The sequence below is a fragment of the Papilio xuthus genome, unplaced genomic scaffold (assembly GCF_000836235.2).
Source record: "Papilio xuthus unplaced genomic scaffold, Pxut_1.1 DF825017.1, whole genome shotgun sequence".
NCBI classification, from domain to species: domain Eukaryota; kingdom Metazoa; phylum Arthropoda; class Insecta; order Lepidoptera; family Papilionidae; genus Papilio; species Papilio xuthus.
In genome coordinates, this window is record NW_013533632.1 from 4246719 (window position 1) to 4263255 (window position 16537).

A 16537-nucleotide genomic window follows, 5' to 3' on the forward strand; every position below is an offset into this window, starting at 1 on the left:
ATTAGAATGTTATAAAAACAGCAATAATAATGTAATATTTATAATTATTGTATTACAAATTAAATTCAGTATCACAACTGATGAATAATGAAAGTATTTGGAATAAGATATATTTATAAATTGCTACTTTAAAGTAATTATGCCTATATTTATCTAAAGCATTCATGGTGTAAACGAATGTAGCTATTTTAAAACATGTAATTGTTAGTGGTTTATAAAAAAACCCTAAGTTGGCTCGAAATTGAAACCTACTAAAGTAATTGGTATATTTTGGGAGTAATGGAATTGTTCGTTGTGTTTATCAAATACATTTAGATTGCTAGACCTGTTTTATGTGTGTTGTATTGTGCATATGATATTTTTGATGTCACCACAAAGTGGGAGTATGGTAACATGTAAAGCGTAAGGGATTTTTTAGATACAGGTTTATAAGGATATTTTAGTAGGCATATTTAGCTAGATTATATTAAAAGTTATTTATGTGAGAATGCCTTATAGCAGGCGACAACGCTTACGTCGCTAGATGCTTGAATGTTTCCATAACTCTTTGAAATTCTCAAATAAGTACTACAAGCAATAATAATGTTTCACAACTTTTGACCATAGACTTACAATTGATAAATTTTCAATCTTTAATAATACATTTCTGATTATAAGGCATATGCCGATTTGTCCACTTGTTAATTAATCAATTTTGCCTTATAATAAAATAAGTATTTTAGGAAGAAAATTTTCAACGTTTTGACGCATGCAAAGTCGACTCACCGACTTATGATGATATGTAATGTTCTTGAGGTTAGTCGATTGATCAATATTTTTATTCGTAAATAATAATAAATAACATTTAATTCGTGTTACAATTTTAATGCGTCTAGAATATACTAGCCTTATCAATTTGCTGCAATAAAATTACTAAATTATATTATACCTAATTGTTAACATAGCATATTGGCTGGGTTTTGTGTACAATTATTTTGTTGAATTGTGTGTTATCAATTATGTATTAAAATATTAACGGTTGAACACGTCCGTTATTAAATTATTCCTTTTTATTTTAACTTTTATTGTTTATTTTTAATCTACACAATAGACATCAGATAATATAGATCGACAAGGATATCTGGCTCATTGTGCGGAATAAGGTGAAATAAATTATGATAGCTCACTAGCAGTCTCGTTTTAATGTCATTTTTTTAATGACGTTTTCGATGTCCATATTGGTTTCATATATTTTCTTCTATTACAAACCGCGATAGCAATGCCTCTTTAACTTACCAGATATTCTTGTTTGACTATATATATCTTCATTCAAAAGCAGTAAAACAACGCATTATAGTCAACGGTCAAACCATTTGTTTAAAATGAGATCTGAGGGTTCATTTTAAACCCTCTTAATAGGAGGGTAATATGGTTTCCCATAAAGCCAAGACTTTGACCGAAAGAATGATGTGGCATTGAAATGATTATTGCCGGAGTTTCAGTTCGTCGAATTTGAAGTCTTTTATAACCGTTGTCTCTTTGAGGTAATATTAACTTTACAATAAGGGATTGGACTTATTGAAATTGTGGCATAAATAGTGGCTCAAAAATACCATAAATCATACATGAAGTTTACACACTCTGGAACTAATGCTGTCTTCTTTTTAGGTATTCAAAGAACTAACCAAAGAAAAAATTACAGCTGCGGTTGTAAATTTACTATGTTTAAGAAAAATCTCACATCTATATATAATAATAAAATTGGAGTGTCTGTATCGAAAAAAAGAATTATAATTAGAAATACACTAAACTGATATAAAAACAGCTAAACACTTATGTATATTCGTCCGGTGGCGGCACCGACTAGTTTTGAGCCCATCGGGGGCCCTTCATCAGGATGATTTTCATTTTTTTTATATCAGTTTAGTATATTTTACACATTTATTTTCTCATTTGAGTATGCTCTGAAAACGAAATGACTAATAGTGATCGTTATACTCAAGTAAGAAAATGACAACATGCGATCACTATTAATTACGCTATTAAAATTATAATAAACAATTAGGTTTTGTTTTCTTGAATCATCTCAAACTGTTTGTGGTTTGTGACCTAAAGGTCTATGTTACCAGGTCATAAAATTAAAAAAAGAAGTTTGTGGTTTGCCTTTTTTACAAGGAAGAATTTGTGAACGAAAATGTCACCTTGACAGCGTCATGTTTGACCAATGAAGGGGCAGCAGCTGCCCGGCGAATGTTGCTACTATACATTTTCGAAATTCCACAAAAAATCATTAGTAAAGTAATTCGTTTTGTTTACTTATGGGTGGATGTTTCGATTCAAATAGAAAGCAATTGTTATGGATACTGCATTTTACTATGCATAATTGCTATTCTTTTTATACATTTCTTGCATTTCCAAGAAACATGTCAATTTTTTTATATGGTCACACTGGTTCTTTTTAAACCAATTACAAGAAAATAATTCCAGAAACGTCATCGCTGATTGGTGAGTTTCGCTTTGGCAAATGACCTGTCAGTTTCAAACCCGCTGTCATCAGACGCAGGACGTGAGAAGAAGGCTATCCGCAATCCACATTCGTTTGGACTTCCCTTTTAGAAAATAGCACGTGTCGGCGCTGTCAACTTGCCTATTATCACATTAAAATTGAATAGGTATGTAACTATCTTTGTTACTATGCTGCTTTTATGAATATTAAGAAAGCTGTAATTATATCGAAATGAAGAAAGAAATACAACAGAAATTAGTCTTTCGTTCTGTAGTTTTAATAATGTCTGGGGAATCATTTCAATACTCATGGCGTTTATAACCGTGAATTTATTTGTGATTTTTTTTGCTTTAACGTATATTAATTTGATTTATATTGTTGCAGCCGAGAGATATAACAGCACAATGCCGTCTGATGCAAAGAAACGTGCACAACAAAAGAAAAAAGAGCAGGCTAGTAACCGAAACAAAAAACCCGTGGCAAGAGTGACGGCTGACGAGAATGGAACCACGACAAATGGCTCTGTCGATCGTGAATTGACTGCTGAAGGTACTTTTATTTTTATTTACGTATTGCTTTCTCAATACTTTTTGTTCGGAATTTTGAAATACAATCCCAAATGAAGTTTGAGAGTTTAAAAACTTTTAAAAATAACAGCTATAAATTAATAATTTAATATAGTTAATCATATCGGAGCCAAAAAAATTTAAAATATGTTCTTTGAAGTAATTTCAGCTATTGCAAAATATGTTTTCATAGTCCTTTATTTATTCAGCTAAAATATAAAATAGCACATGGTAATGTCCAAAAATTTGTGAAGTAACCAAAAGTCAACAGTAATATATCTGTTAAATGATAAGATATAACATGGTAGTAATAATGTTTTTTTAGTAATATATATTTTTTATTTTAGAGGCATTATGTTTGAAGTTAGAAGCCGAAGCCAAAATGAACTCGGAGGCTCGTTCATGTACCGGAAGCCTTGCAGTGCACCCACGCTCCAGGGATGTCAAGATTGCAAATTTCTCGATCACATTTTATGGCCATGAACTTCTGCAAGATACACTGTTGGAGCTGAATTGCGGACGAAGATATGGTCTTGTTGGGCTTAATGGTTGTGGTAAGTAAATTTATTTTACCTCTATAGTGAGAGGGTTAAATCTATTACATGCATGCATAATAGTTATAGTGTGGATGTATTGTAGCGTATTATGTTGTGTTTTTTATATAATAGAAGCAAGCAATAAAAAAACTAATTTTCCAACAAACCATAAGCATTCTACTCATTGTTATCTAAATGTGTTGAAAGAAAACAAAAGGAGATAGGAATAACAGATGAAAACATAGTACTGATAGTAAATGTAGATAGAGGTTTTAATAGTTCAACTATACATATGCATAGCTAATTACATAAGAAACATAAGGATTATTTTATCAACTGTACTACTTGCTAATAAGCTTTTAATTGGCGGATGTAGACCAAGGAGTGTCAAATGTTAAGTTATATTTGTAATAATACATCAAATAATATTTATACATAAGAAGCGCAGTGCTTAATTGCGAATATTCTAACATATTAAATAATTGAACTTGACCACTAATATTGTCTATTGCATTAATTTTTGTGAAGCAATGGAGGCGTAATTTAAATTTTTATTTTGATAAATAACCAATTAAACTGAAAGATGTTCTTAAAATATTCTAATATTCCGCTCAAATTCCTTTTTTGCTTCTATAAGACCCTTTTGTCAAAAACAAACGAAATTATTACATTTAACACATGCAACCAAATAGATTCATTAGAGTAATGTATTCATCATCATCAGCTCAATATGCATCCCCACTGAGGGGCTAGGAGCATACCCTAAGTTTGAGGTGTCAATTCTCAACCATACTGGTCCAGTGCTTGATGTTTTCCTTCACCTTATAATGTAGCATTTTGGTTAGTTAAATATTATAGATATTTATTCAAGCCTAATAATAATTGTAGCGTAATGTATCATTGAAGCGCCTTATATGTAATTGTATGATTATAGTTAATTAATCAACTATTGAAAAATATAAGTCTGAAGAAAGCACTGTTGATAAATTGTAATGATTCTCATCCTAACTCTGGAGTTTTCCAGTATTAGTTCAATTGGTCTTCTACTTCAGTCTTATATTTTCTATTGCAGTATTTAAGCGAATTATTATTTTAGTGTTTGAGAAGTTATTAACTTATGATATAATTTTAAATTGTTTTATTTGGCCTTGTAGAATGTGCCATTGAAGCATTTCTAACATTGTAGCGTATATATTATGTATTTTTGTAGCATGACAAGTCTTTTCGAAACTATCATTCATCATTAAAAAGTAATTTGTCATTAAAACTTACGCTATTGAACCGTAATTTAACCTCTATGAGTAAAAGATTACTGGCGCGGCATTAAAATCAATAATTTTATTACATTTTATTATTAAGTTGATGTCACTGGCGATGTCTTCCTCGCGAAATTAAAAAAAAACTCAGGCCTATGCGGTATTCCATACTTTAATTCATCATGGTTTCAAATTTTACTCAAATGGTAACAAACATCCATACATCCATTCAAACTTTCGTTAAATTCATGATGTGATACAGTATTTCTCCTATTCTTTTTCATTAAATATTCTGCCCAGATCCTATCTCTACTATTGAGATTTGCTTTATTGTGTTACTACCTAGAATGATCTGTGTTACTATGTTCTGCCATATTATTATTTATCATATTCTTCAGTCAATGTTCGTTAGATAGAAACCATCTTATTTCCAATTCAATTTTCCATTGAGTCTGGTCTATTTCCCTTTAAAATTACAATTGACGTCAACTTGGTTATTTTCCATTTTGCAGGGGGGTCTGAAATGCTCACTTTAAATATCAATGTAATCAATTTATTCTTTTACTTACAAATGATTGACAAAGTGTGGCTAAAAAATAGTTTTCATAGTCAGTTTTTAAATTAGATTTTCAAATGGGTTTGAATGTTTCCCCCAGATGTGTTATATGATTTCTTTTTTATCAAATAAATGAATAAGAATTGAGAATAGAAATTTAAATATATAAAATTACAGATATGATTGTGTTTTTCGTAACTTGATTTTTTAGAAATAATCTCTTGATTCTTTACGGCTTTGTGTAATTGCTACTTACATATTAGGCAAGTTGTACTATGTTTGTATATTACAAATGTCTGGTATGTCCATCATGGTCAAATGATATTTTTTTCAGGCAAATCATCGCTACTCTCGGTTCTCGGACGTCGCGAAGTGCCAATACCTGACCATATTGATATTTTCCATCTGACAAGAGAAATGCCAGCTTCTGATAAAACTGCTCTGGAATGTGTTATGGAGGTGGATGAGGAAAGAATAAAACTCGAGAAATTAGCCGAAGAATTGGCACACTGCGAAGATGATGGTTAGTTATGTACTAATTAATTTAAATTTATAAACTTAAATAACGGGCGGCACAGGAGCGGGCATTGTGGCAATCGACGGGGGAGGCCTACGTCCAGCAGTGGATGAATTTAGGCTGATTATGATGATGAAACTAAATATAGTAATATTTTAGTGTCATCGTTGTACATTAATTCTTACTTTATTGCTCATATGTTCAGAATCGCAAGAGCAGCTGATGGATATCTACGACAGGCTGGAAGACCTGAGCGCTGACACGGCTGAAGCTCGTGCTGCTAACATTTTGCATGGTCTCGGCTTCACTAAAGAAATGCAACAGAAAGCAACTAAGGATTTCTCTGGAGGTATGTGTTAATTTAATGAATATTTCTCTCTATCAATCATTGCTTTTGTATTTACTGAATTAGTCTCTAATCAGCTTTGTTTTAATGATCTTGAGTTCATTTGTAATTGAAGATTATGGCTTTTCTCAAATCCTGGCAATAAATGTGCAAAATTTCATAATCAGTTGTTTGAGTAAGGTGTTAAGGAATAACAAACAAACTTACGGAATTGTTAGAGTGGTTAATGTAAATATTTTATAATCAATATTGAGAGTACGAGTGTAATTGTACAAACATATGAAAACAGCCAGCTATACTAAATGTAAACACATACAGATGTGTGAATACAATCAAGTACCAATTGAAAACAAAACTGTTAATAGACGTTAAGTATTTGTGTACACAAACGCGTGTGTAGTTTGCACACATCACAATATCTACATTTGTGACTTTGATGCCCTTTAGAAATAAAACAGATTACGCTTTTAATATTAATTTATTGGTAATTTCTTAAAACCGTATGTTTATTAGAAGGTTCCGGAGATACCTTCTAATAAACATCCATCTTTTTTTGCACTTGTAATATTAGTATGATTACATACAATAAAACTAGTGTTATTTAATAAGAAAATATTTTTCTAACAGGATGGCGCATGCGCATTGCATTGGCTCGTGCTTTATATGTGAAACCGCATTTACTTCTGTTGGACGAGCCAACCAACCATCTTGATTTGGATGCCTGCGTCTGGCTTGAAGAAGAACTTAAATCGTAAGTAATTTATTAAAAAAAAAATACAAAGAGGAATTTTTGATTATAAACTTTACGATTTAGAGAAATCAAATAATGGATCACTAAAGTAAATTGCTTTTGTTTCAGATATAAACGTATTCTGGTGCTAATTTCTCACTCCCAGGACTTTTTGAATGGTGTCTGTACCAATATCATTCACATGAATAAGCGTCGTCTTAAGTATTATACTGGTAACTACGAAGCTTTTGTGCGAACGCGTTTGGAGTTGCTTGAGAACCAGATGAAGCAGTACAACTGGGAGCAAGACCAGATAGCTCACATGAAGGTTGGTTACTTGAGACATTTATGTATAAATCTAACCGGTTTCCATTGCCAAGATACAAGCGCAGAAACATATTGATAACCCTCTCATTTTCATTTAAATTATACAGATAGAAACATGTTAAACAATGGCCATATTTGACCATATCTTACTAATAACGTAAATGCGCAAATTCAGATGGATGGATGGTTGTTAGAAGGTGTCTCCGGAACAGTTTAACAGATCTTAATGAAATTTGGCAGAAATGTAGCCTATGTATTCTTTCAGACTATGTTCTACGTCTGTTCCAAATTTCATCAAAATGCAAGTTCAGAAGATACTTTCTAACTTACATCCATTTGTCCATCTAAACTTTCGCATGTATAATAATAATAATAATAATATTTTTAAATCGTTTCATAGAATTATATTAGCCGTTTCGGTCACGGATCAGCGAAGCTCGCTCGTCAAGCTCAGTCTAAGGAGAAGACTCTGGCTAAGATGGTAGCCCAAGGTCTCACTGAGAAGGTAGTGGACGACAAAATACTGAACTTTTATTTCCCGTCTTGTGGGAAGGTACCACCGCCAGTTATTATGGTGCAGGTAATATACAAATTATTATGTTTAAACTATATCTATAGTTATAGCGTTTTATATGTAGTGCTTTAGTTCTTATGGATAGGCAATAGCCTAATTGTAGAGTGAAGATAATGTTTTTGGCCGACAGACTACTAACAGAGTATCCTACTGTTAAAGTCTTAAGTTATTTGATTGGTTATTCCCCGGAAAGTCATTATATGTTTAGTTGGGTTGACTGGTTTATATGATTTTTTTTCTGTTTATAGAATGTGTCATTCAGATATACCGATAGTGGACCTTGGATCTACAAGAACTTGGAGTTTGGTATTGATTTAGATACAAGGATTGCTCTTGTCGGCCCTAACGGTGCCGGTAAGTCCACTCTGTTGAAACTACTCTATGGAGATGTGAGTATTTTATTAAACTTGACTTGCCCTCCGTTCACAAATAAAAACAAGCTTACAATAGGGTTTCCATTGTCAAAACAAACATTACTAATGAGAGACGTACAGTCACCCCTCCATTTTCTTAGAAAAAAAATAACAGGAAACAAATTGTTTTTGTTGCATTGGCGTAAATAAGTAGACATTTTAATCCAAAATGGATTTCCATCTATTGGTAAAAACTATAAATGCACATAATCCAGAGGGGCAGACAGTTACCATGGACCTCCATTTGACATAGTCCTGATGCATATTTCTAGCTTCTTCCACATTCTATTTATACATGCACTTAATGACTACTATCTAGATTTTTATCACAAGGTGGCAAGCAGCCTCCTGAATTCGCCATAATAGCAAAGCTATTGATGCTTATACATTCGCAATTCATTTCTGACAAGACATTCATTCAATCAATTGAAGAGGGATCTAGATTGTAATTAAGCAGTATTAGTAAATTAATTAACCCTTTGTTTTTGACAGTTGGTGCCAAGTACAGGTATGATACGTAAGAATTCTCATTTACGTATTGGACGTTATCATCAACATTTACATGAACTGTTGGACCTTGATTTATCTCCATTGGATTATATGATGAAGCAGTTCCCTGAAGTGAGGGAACGTGAGGAAATGAGGAAGATCATCGGAAGATATGGTCTCACTGGACGTCAGCAGGTATGTATTAATAATCTTCATTGTATGTACTTATGTTATGTAAATTTAAATCCTTCTTGTATCACTTTTATGATTTATACCACCTTTATACTAGTGAAAAAATGTGTTATAGCGCATAGCAGACAAACAGACATTGATTTTTATTTACATAGATACATTTTACACGTTTATATCTGTGACCCATAGTCAAATAATGCTATCTGAACCGGTCGGAGACTGATAATGCGTTGATTTTGTCGTATAAAATTTATTTCGACAGAAAATGACAAAAGTAGAATCTAGCACATGGCAATTACAATTACAATACAAGAGGGTTTATTGACATTTTTTGATGTTGACAAGAGGGCGCTAGTGGGTTGACATATTTTACTTTGACTTATTCGCACCAGTTCATATAGGTCTTTACCTCTGAATTGTTTTTACAGATATGTCCAATGCGTCAGTTATCCGACGGACAACGTTGTCGTGTCGTTTTCGCGTGGCTCGCGTGGCAGACTCCCCATCTCCTGTTACTCGACGAGCCGACCAATCATCTTGATATGGAGACTATTGATGCCCTCGCTGAGGCCATTAATGACTTTGATGGTGGCATGGTACTTGTTAGTCACGACTTCAGGCTCATTAATCAGGTAATTGAGATTTAGATTCAACAGAACCCGTAACACCGAGAAGTGGGCAGAGAGTATCTTAATTCAATAGAATGTACCAGGAAATAGTTGAATTATGTCTTGCCAGTCTTAAAAATAGAGGACATATAAATAATCTATAATAATAAATTAAAGAGGAAAGATTTATTTGTTTTACATTATATAGGCTCGGTAACAACCTATTCGAAAAATTAATTTACTGTTGGGGACTGTTTCCTAGTGAAATGGGCTATATTAATGGGCACAGACAACTGCTATAAAAGATAAAGAAGATTAATTAGGCAGAACCAGATAATTAAGCTTACTATATTTAAATTAGAGATGACATTATCGTTTTTTTTGCCAACTGTTAAATATAGCTTTATAAGAATAGATTGATAGATTTATATCAATATTGTGGATTTAAAATATTGTATTCTATGTTTGCAGGTCGCTGAAGAGATTTGGATTTGTGAGAATTCAACAGTAACAAAATGGAATGGTGGCATTCTGAAATACAAGGACCATCTTAAGTCGAGGATCATGAAAGAAAATGCCGATAACGCAGCGAAAATACGCAAATAATGTAGTTAATGACTTAGAAACACTTTTAAACGTAAATTTAATTTGCACGTCTTGCTTATAAGCACAATTACCAATAAGCGCTTACGATCACGTCTCCACTTAACACCAGTTGGAAATGAATTAAGGGCTTTTTTTTATTTATAAAAATAAATTTATTACCAGCAAATTATTATTTACACTCCTTGTACGAAAGCGGAGCGGACACAAAACACATTCCTATACATTGGAAAAGACTTGAATAAAAAAATGATTGATTTAAATTGAGAAATGACAGATAATTTCGTGACTCAAAAGTGTTTTAATTCCATTTTAATTCCGCTTCGTTTTTACTTTTTTTTTATCTTAAATATATGTCAAAATTATCTTATGTAAGGGAACTAATTATACATTTCCCATTCACCATTTTTTTTACTTTTAGTTATTTTAGGGTATAGTGGTTGGAAAATTCAATGTTTATTTTTCATTAATTTATATACTTGCTTTTTATATATAATCAAATATGTTAATTGTGCTTACAAGTGTATATCATATTAATACTTACAATCTAGATTTTCATTTGCATCTCACAATCAGGAATATAACTAAATTATTCGCTTAAAATTATGTCAATCAGGTTTTTTTAAATAACACTTAGACAAAATGCATGTTTGGTATTGACATTGTGCAATACATAGATATTAATCGCAACTTATAGGTATTAGTACAATTTCCCTAATAGATTTATATTATCTAAATGAAATGTTGATAACCCTTACGTAAAACAATTTTTTTTTTAAAGTTAATTTAATAGCCAAATTTTGTATTTCAATTTTTTTTTAAAATATCTATAAACATATTTATATATTCCGGTTGAATGTGTTATAAAGTATTACGTTGTTTGATTATTGCATAAGTAGCTAATTTTACACAATCTGTTTAAAAGCAATCAAGCAAAAATTAACAATTGAATTAAGATATTAAATAAAGTAGCCTTTGTCACATATATTCTCTTTTATTTATTTAAATTCCCTTATATGTATGGTAAATCATGGTTGCAGAAATATTCATCTTACTTATATTAAAAATGCGAAACATTGGATAGATGGAAGGATGTTTATTTGAAGGTATCTCCAGAACGGCTGAATAGGTCTCGATGATATTTGCCATTCAAATAGAACATAGTCTGGAAGAACATATAGGCTACTATTTAAATTTCTTTTTTAAATTCCACGCAGACTGAGTCGTGGGCGACAGCTAGTTATTTATAACTGTAACAACAATTTCATTACGGTGTAGGGAAAAATTGTATTGACATTGCTGATTTTCGCCGAGTTGACGTATTGACGTAGATTTAATGACAGAGTTTTTATGTTGGTCAGGCTTTATCAACATGACCAAAAAGGTTTTACAGCATCTAGGAGGTTACATTACTTATGACGTGTATTTTCTCTATAATTATTTATAAGATATAACGTCGGTTACCCAGACAACGAATCTAATTCGTAAAATCTCATTACGCCGTAATTATATAATTTTAATGTTACAAAAACTCATAAAAGTTAAAACATAATTCTGCCTGTAGATGTAGCATCTAAAGAGATTTATAATTCGTTCTATATTCAAAAGAATAAAAAAAGATTAAGAACAATACTTTTCTTCTACAATTGTCAACAGTGTCACAGTTTTTATAACTTACATTTCTTCTATTAAAAAAAATATTTGTAGGTATTGGTTTGTATTGTTAAAATTATTCATACACAATTTATGTTGATGTCTACAAGATATGATATATTAAAGTCGTGGTTATCGAGTTATTTAACATTTGGAATTGATATTGTAATAGTTGATTTTAATTAGTAATATAGAAGCGTGGTGAAAATAGTCTGCGATAATGTCAAAGAAGGATGATAAGAAAGATGATAAGAAAAAGGACAAGGGAAGTAGCGCATTTCTAAAGGATTTCCTTGCGGGCGGTATATCTGCAGCTGTGTCAAAAACTGCTGTAGCACCCATTGAGCGAGTGAAGCTACTGTTGCAAGTGCAGCATGTATCTAAACAGATTGCAGCTGACAAACGATACAAAGGTAAACGAAAAATGCATCCTCGATTTTTATTTTCGGTTAATCTATATCAACTATGAGACAAACGTTCCATCATACGTTTGGGATGGTTAAGGGGTGATTAGGTACTATAGAATTATAATCTCCAGAACGAGTTTTATACAAATTCAAAGTTTTGAAGGAGGCTTTTGAAGTGTCAGCACATTTGACATATCGTACTAGTTTTATTTTAGTGGATGTTGAATTATTCTATAATTCATTTCATTAATATGTTTTTGAGTATAAATACATGGATATTTAGAATTCGAAAGGGGGAAGAAAGCGTGTTGGAAAGATAAAATAAAACATAGGCCTAGGAAAAATGTTTACAATATTACTACCATGGTCAGCGCGTCTCGTCCACTAAACCTGCATACTAATCTAAAAATTTACACTGACCTTCAATATTTCCAGGTATAATGGACGCAATTATACGTATCCCTAAAGAACAAGGAATAGGATCCTTTTGGCGCGGAAACTTAGCGAATGTGCTTCGATACTTTCCAACGCAGGCGCTAAATTTTGCGTTCAGGGATGTATACAAGGGTTTTTTTCTTAAAGATATTGATAAAAATGTTCAATTTTGGAGATATTTCGCTGGTAACTTAGCGTCTGGCGGTGCCGCTGGTGCGACTTCGTTATGTTTTGTATATCCCCTAGATTTTGCGAGAACTAGGTAAACAAATTTCTTTAATTTAGTAGTCATTAATTTACAAATCTTATATTAATACGTTTGATTTATCATCAGATTAGCTACGGACGTCGGAAAAGGAAAGTCTAAAGAGTTCAACGGTTTGATTGACTGTCTTCTTAAAACTTTAAAGTCCGATGGTCCTATTGGCCTGTACCGTGGGTTTATTGTATCTGTACAGGGAATTATCATTTATCGAGCCGCTTACTTTGGTTTCTATGATACTGCACGCGGCATGTTGCCAGATCCAAAGAATACTCCTATAATCATATCTTGGATGATTGCACAGGTAAAGTATTTTTTGTGGCTTAATTTTTTTATTCATAATTCAACAATGCGTTATGACGCCAGGAGGAAACGTTAAGAGGTTCATGACATCAAATTAACTGATTTTGAAGCTGGTCACAAACAACAGGGTAATGTGATATTTATTTTATTTCAAAGTTGTGTTTGTTCTGACAGACTGTAACAACTGTGGCTGGGATCACATCATATCCTTTGGATACGGTTAGACGAAGAATGATGATGCAATCGGGTCGGCCAGTGCACGAACGCCAATACAAAAGCACCGCCCACTGCTGGGTTACTATTCTACGCCAAGAAGGCCTGGGAGCCTTCTTTAAAGGTGCCTTTTCAAATATACTCCGAGGTACTGGAGCGGCCTTTGTACTTGTGTTGTACGACGAAATAAAGAAATTAATTTAGTTAATGTCAATGCTGTCAATGTATCAGTTTTCGGTTGGTGTTATTTCGATGACTTTTATAAGGGCGTTATATTTAAACCACTGTGTTGTATATTACGTCTTTATTAGTATTTATCAACAGTTTTTTTGTATTAAATTAAACATGTGAATGCATTTTAATTTTCATTGATATTAAAAGTGTTGTAAAATTTTATTGCTTTTATTTTATGTCGCAAAGTAGAGCTACTCCTCGTAAGGTCCAATGTCTGGGATTGCTGTCTGTTTCAAAGTCTATTGAGCCGACGTACTTGGCGTCGGTTCGTTGGGGCTTCCTGTAGATTGGGCACTCGTATAACCTGGGATCTTTTCCTGCGGTTGTGTTTATTGCGAATATATAAATTACTGGCATTTGCTCATAAAGAACTTTGGGTTTGGATTCAATCAGCTTGCCCGTTTTTCTGTCAAGAGAAGCGCCTGAAATGTTGCGAATGAATTTTAGTTCGGTGATCTACTTAAAATTTACAAGCAATAAAATTTCTACTCTGGATATGAAACATTTATTGTATACCTTCAAGAAACAAGCCGTAAACATAAACCCCTTCCGACGGTCCCTCATGTACGTCCTCACGATTGAGCTTCGTTATATGATTTTGTAAGACGACAGAATCTAAAGCCCATCCTTTATGACTCCTGGTTACTTCCTGGAGATTGAACCACAAATGTAAATAACCGGCTAGATAAATGCTGCTTGTAACCATTATACAAAGGTAATTAATAACTCACCTGTCTCATAGCTGTCAAAAAGCCTTGTGGATTAAAAAAGCCTGTCATCCAAAATGTATGAGGTCTGCCATTTCGCAGCCACGCTCTGTACTGCTGCTCTCGTTCCAATAGCTCAGTGTACCAAAACCCTAAAGTTGCTGATTCCCATGATACCTGTTTATGAGAAATATACCTCTTAATTTTAAACTTTATATTTTGGATCGCATGTTTAGAAGAAATAAAGAAATAAAGAAATAATGGTTGTCCATGCAACTGTTGTAAAAACGCTTATTATTTTTATAAATGGATATCAGTTTGATACCTTCGACCATTGACTGGGTATTCTTGCATCGTACATAGCATCTAAAGATTCTCGTAGCCCTTGGCTCATCACGATTGTACCATCAATCGCCAGTTTCAAATCGCATAAAGTCGTGAATACTGTTTTTATGACTCGCTGTATTCTGTCAATCTCTTGCCTGAAAACAAGAATTATTGAGATTTTTAAATATACCAATTAATCCTTATTAGGTATTATCAAAGACGAAAAAAGTAGTGTGTAAATATTTAAGTTTACTTAACCTTAAGAAAATATTCATTGGTAAAAATGCGCCCATCTTTTGTAGAGCCTCTCGAACTTCGAAAGTGACATACTGTTTAGGTAGTTTTTCCAACATATCTTCAGCTAAACGATATACTATACTTTCTCTAGTTTCACCTCCCTGACTGCCTCCTTCTTTAGGTTGAACACTAAGTATAGTATCCAATATATCTTTAGCGCTGTTTATCTGATATGTAATGTCTGCATTACCATGCAATCCAAATACTTCAGGAGTATCAGTCAAAGGCAATTGGTTTATGTAATCTACGTATCCTTGTATATTCCTCGTTTGTGGCACTTTGTAACCTTTGTAGAATTCAAAACCTGGTCTTAGAAGCACGTCGCAAAACCATACGTTAGTAAATGTGGTCAGTAAACGTTTGTCGAAATCATCAGTCACCCGACCACCGTATTGTACCTCTCCGAGCATGTAACAAATAGTAGGCCATGAAATTCCTTTCTTCGGGTCAATTTCGTCTAAATGGTTCTGAATAAATTGGACGCTCGCAGCGTAATCAGCTTGATTAAACTCATAAGGAATATTCCACCCCAAAGGTCCAAATTTCCTTCTTTCTTGCACGATAGTGTGCAAAAATGCAACAGCATATAGTAGTGGAGGCCATTGGGATAGAGAAGAATAATCCAAAGTATCTTGGGTGATATTTTGATAAGTTCTTTTCATGCTGGCTCGAATTCCTTGAGGTGGCTCGTTAGTAAATTTGATTGCCATCTGCAGCAAACCTATTGGAAAATCTGTATGCACTTCAGTTGTGAGCCAAAGTCGAAAAGATTCTTGGATGTGTTCAGTTTCAATCAGGGCATCCATAGCTTCGACGCAAAACGGTAGAGACAAATGAATATTTTGCAACAACACCCAGCCTCCTTCACTCATCGAGTCTGAAATCATCTTACGGGCTACGATTTCTTGGCCCTGACCCATTGAGACTGCTTTCAAAACTATAACAAAGGGGAGACGATGAAACAAAAGTGCAAGTAAGTAAACCTTAAAACTAGTGAAATAAGTTACTTACCAATATCTTTTGACTTAGCCAATGTCGCAATTTGGGCAGAAGGATCTGATCCGATTGATAGTATGCAAATGAGCGGTGTTCGAGGTTCAGACTCTTGCCAAGTACTTTCGAGGTTTAGGATTCGCCCTTCTCCGTATTCAGCACCAAGCGAATCTATAGAAAATGATAAGTTACTAAGAATACCCAAATGATAAATACGTTAATGCAATTATTGCATTATCAATTGTTTTTTTGAATTAATTTAAATCTTTAACCAATGATTAAGAATACCATATTATACGAACCGACTATATACTTGCGCGCTTGTGACAATGTTCGGTCAGGACTCCAGGATCTTATCAGCAGTAACTTACGAAAAACATCGAGACTCTCGTTGTAACCGGATGGGATCGTCTCTTCCTCAGGTTTTGCCTTTTCATACCACACCCGCCACTCTTTTTCATTTGTTGCTATCTGAAGTTAGATTTCATTATTTCAAAATTTGAATTGA

General features: G+C 33.2%; 3 protein-coding genes across 4 annotated transcripts in view; 2 read left to right on the forward strand and 1 right to left on the reverse strand.

Annotated features, from left to right (window-relative positions):
- The first annotated feature begins 2517 nt into the window (after positions 1-2517).
- Positions 2518-11183, forward strand: LOC106126403 (ATP-binding cassette sub-family F member 2). Its single transcript, XM_013324050.1, has 12 exons — positions 2518-2651; positions 2870-3034; positions 3399-3605; positions 5734-5922; positions 6122-6265; positions 6890-7013; positions 7122-7320; positions 7720-7899; positions 8142-8282; positions 8799-8990; positions 9416-9619; positions 10067-11183. Exons 2-12 carry the CDS (start codon positions 2890-2892, stop codon positions 10199-10201), a joined length of 1860 nt encoding a protein of 619 aa, XP_013179504.1. The 5' UTR covers positions 2518-2651; positions 2870-2889; the 3' UTR covers positions 10202-11183.
- Positions 11184-11691: 508 nt separating this feature from the next.
- Positions 11692-13839, forward strand: LOC106126377 (ADP,ATP carrier protein). Of its 2 annotated transcripts, XM_013324006.1 has the most exons (5): positions 11692-11901; positions 12038-12264; positions 12694-12955; positions 13028-13259; positions 13433-13839. In XM_013324006.1, the coding sequence occupies exons 2-5, from the start codon at positions 12072-12074 to the stop codon at positions 13673-13675; spliced, it is 930 nt and encodes a 309-aa protein (XP_013179460.1). In that variant the 5' UTR covers positions 11692-11901; positions 12038-12071; the 3' UTR covers positions 13676-13839. The 2 variants fall into 2 exon arrangements, with proteins under 2 accessions (XP_013179460.1, XP_013179459.1); XM_013324005.1 differs by having other exon boundaries at positions 11693-12264.
- The window catches only part of LOC106126102 (Dynein heavy chain 1), a 67031-nt gene continuing 64327 nt past the window's right edge, over positions 13834-16537 (reverse strand). Inside the window, exons 42-49 of the mRNA XM_013323566.1 lie at positions 16332-16500; positions 16048-16200; positions 14998-15973; positions 14738-14894; positions 14437-14589; positions 14222-14354; positions 14067-14127; positions 13834-13985 (exon numbers count right to left, since the gene is read on the reverse strand). Of these exons, the coding sequence (XP_013179020.1) occupies positions 13874-13985; positions 14067-14127; positions 14222-14354; positions 14437-14589; positions 14738-14894; positions 14998-15973; positions 16048-16200; positions 16332-16500 (1914 nt within the window). The 3' untranslated portion in view covers positions 13834-13873. The remainder of the gene's footprint in view (positions 13986-14066; positions 14128-14221; positions 14355-14436; positions 14590-14737; positions 14895-14997; positions 15974-16047; positions 16201-16331; positions 16501-16537) is intronic.

What these genes read in the sequence shown, in the direction of transcription:
- LOC106126403 (XM_013324050.1), top strand. Translation starts at nt 2,890, where the DNA reads ATGCCGTCTGATGCAAAGAAACGTGCACAACAAAAGAAAAAAGAGCAG. An exon ending in TGTTGGGCTTAATGGTTGTG is followed by an intron (nt 3,606 to 5,733) that starts GTAAGTAAATTT and finishes TATTTTTTTCAG; the next exon opens with GCAAATCATCGCTACTCTCG. An exon ending in AACTAAGGATTTCTCTGGAG is followed by an intron (nt 6,266 to 6,889) that starts GTATGTGTTAAT and finishes TTTTTCTAACAG; the next exon opens with GATGGCGCATGCGCATTGCA.
- LOC106126377 (XM_013324006.1), top strand. Translation starts at nt 12,072, where the DNA reads ATGTCAAAGAAGGATGATAAGAAAGATGATAAGAAAAAGGACAAGGGA. An exon ending in CTAGATTTTGCGAGAACTAG is followed by an intron (nt 12,956 to 13,027) that starts GTAAACAAATTT and finishes ATTTATCATCAG; the next exon opens with ATTAGCTACGGACGTCGGAA. An exon ending in TATCTTGGATGATTGCACAG is followed by an intron (nt 13,260 to 13,432) that starts GTAAAGTATTTT and finishes TTGTTCTGACAG; the next exon opens with ACTGTAACAACTGTGGCTGG.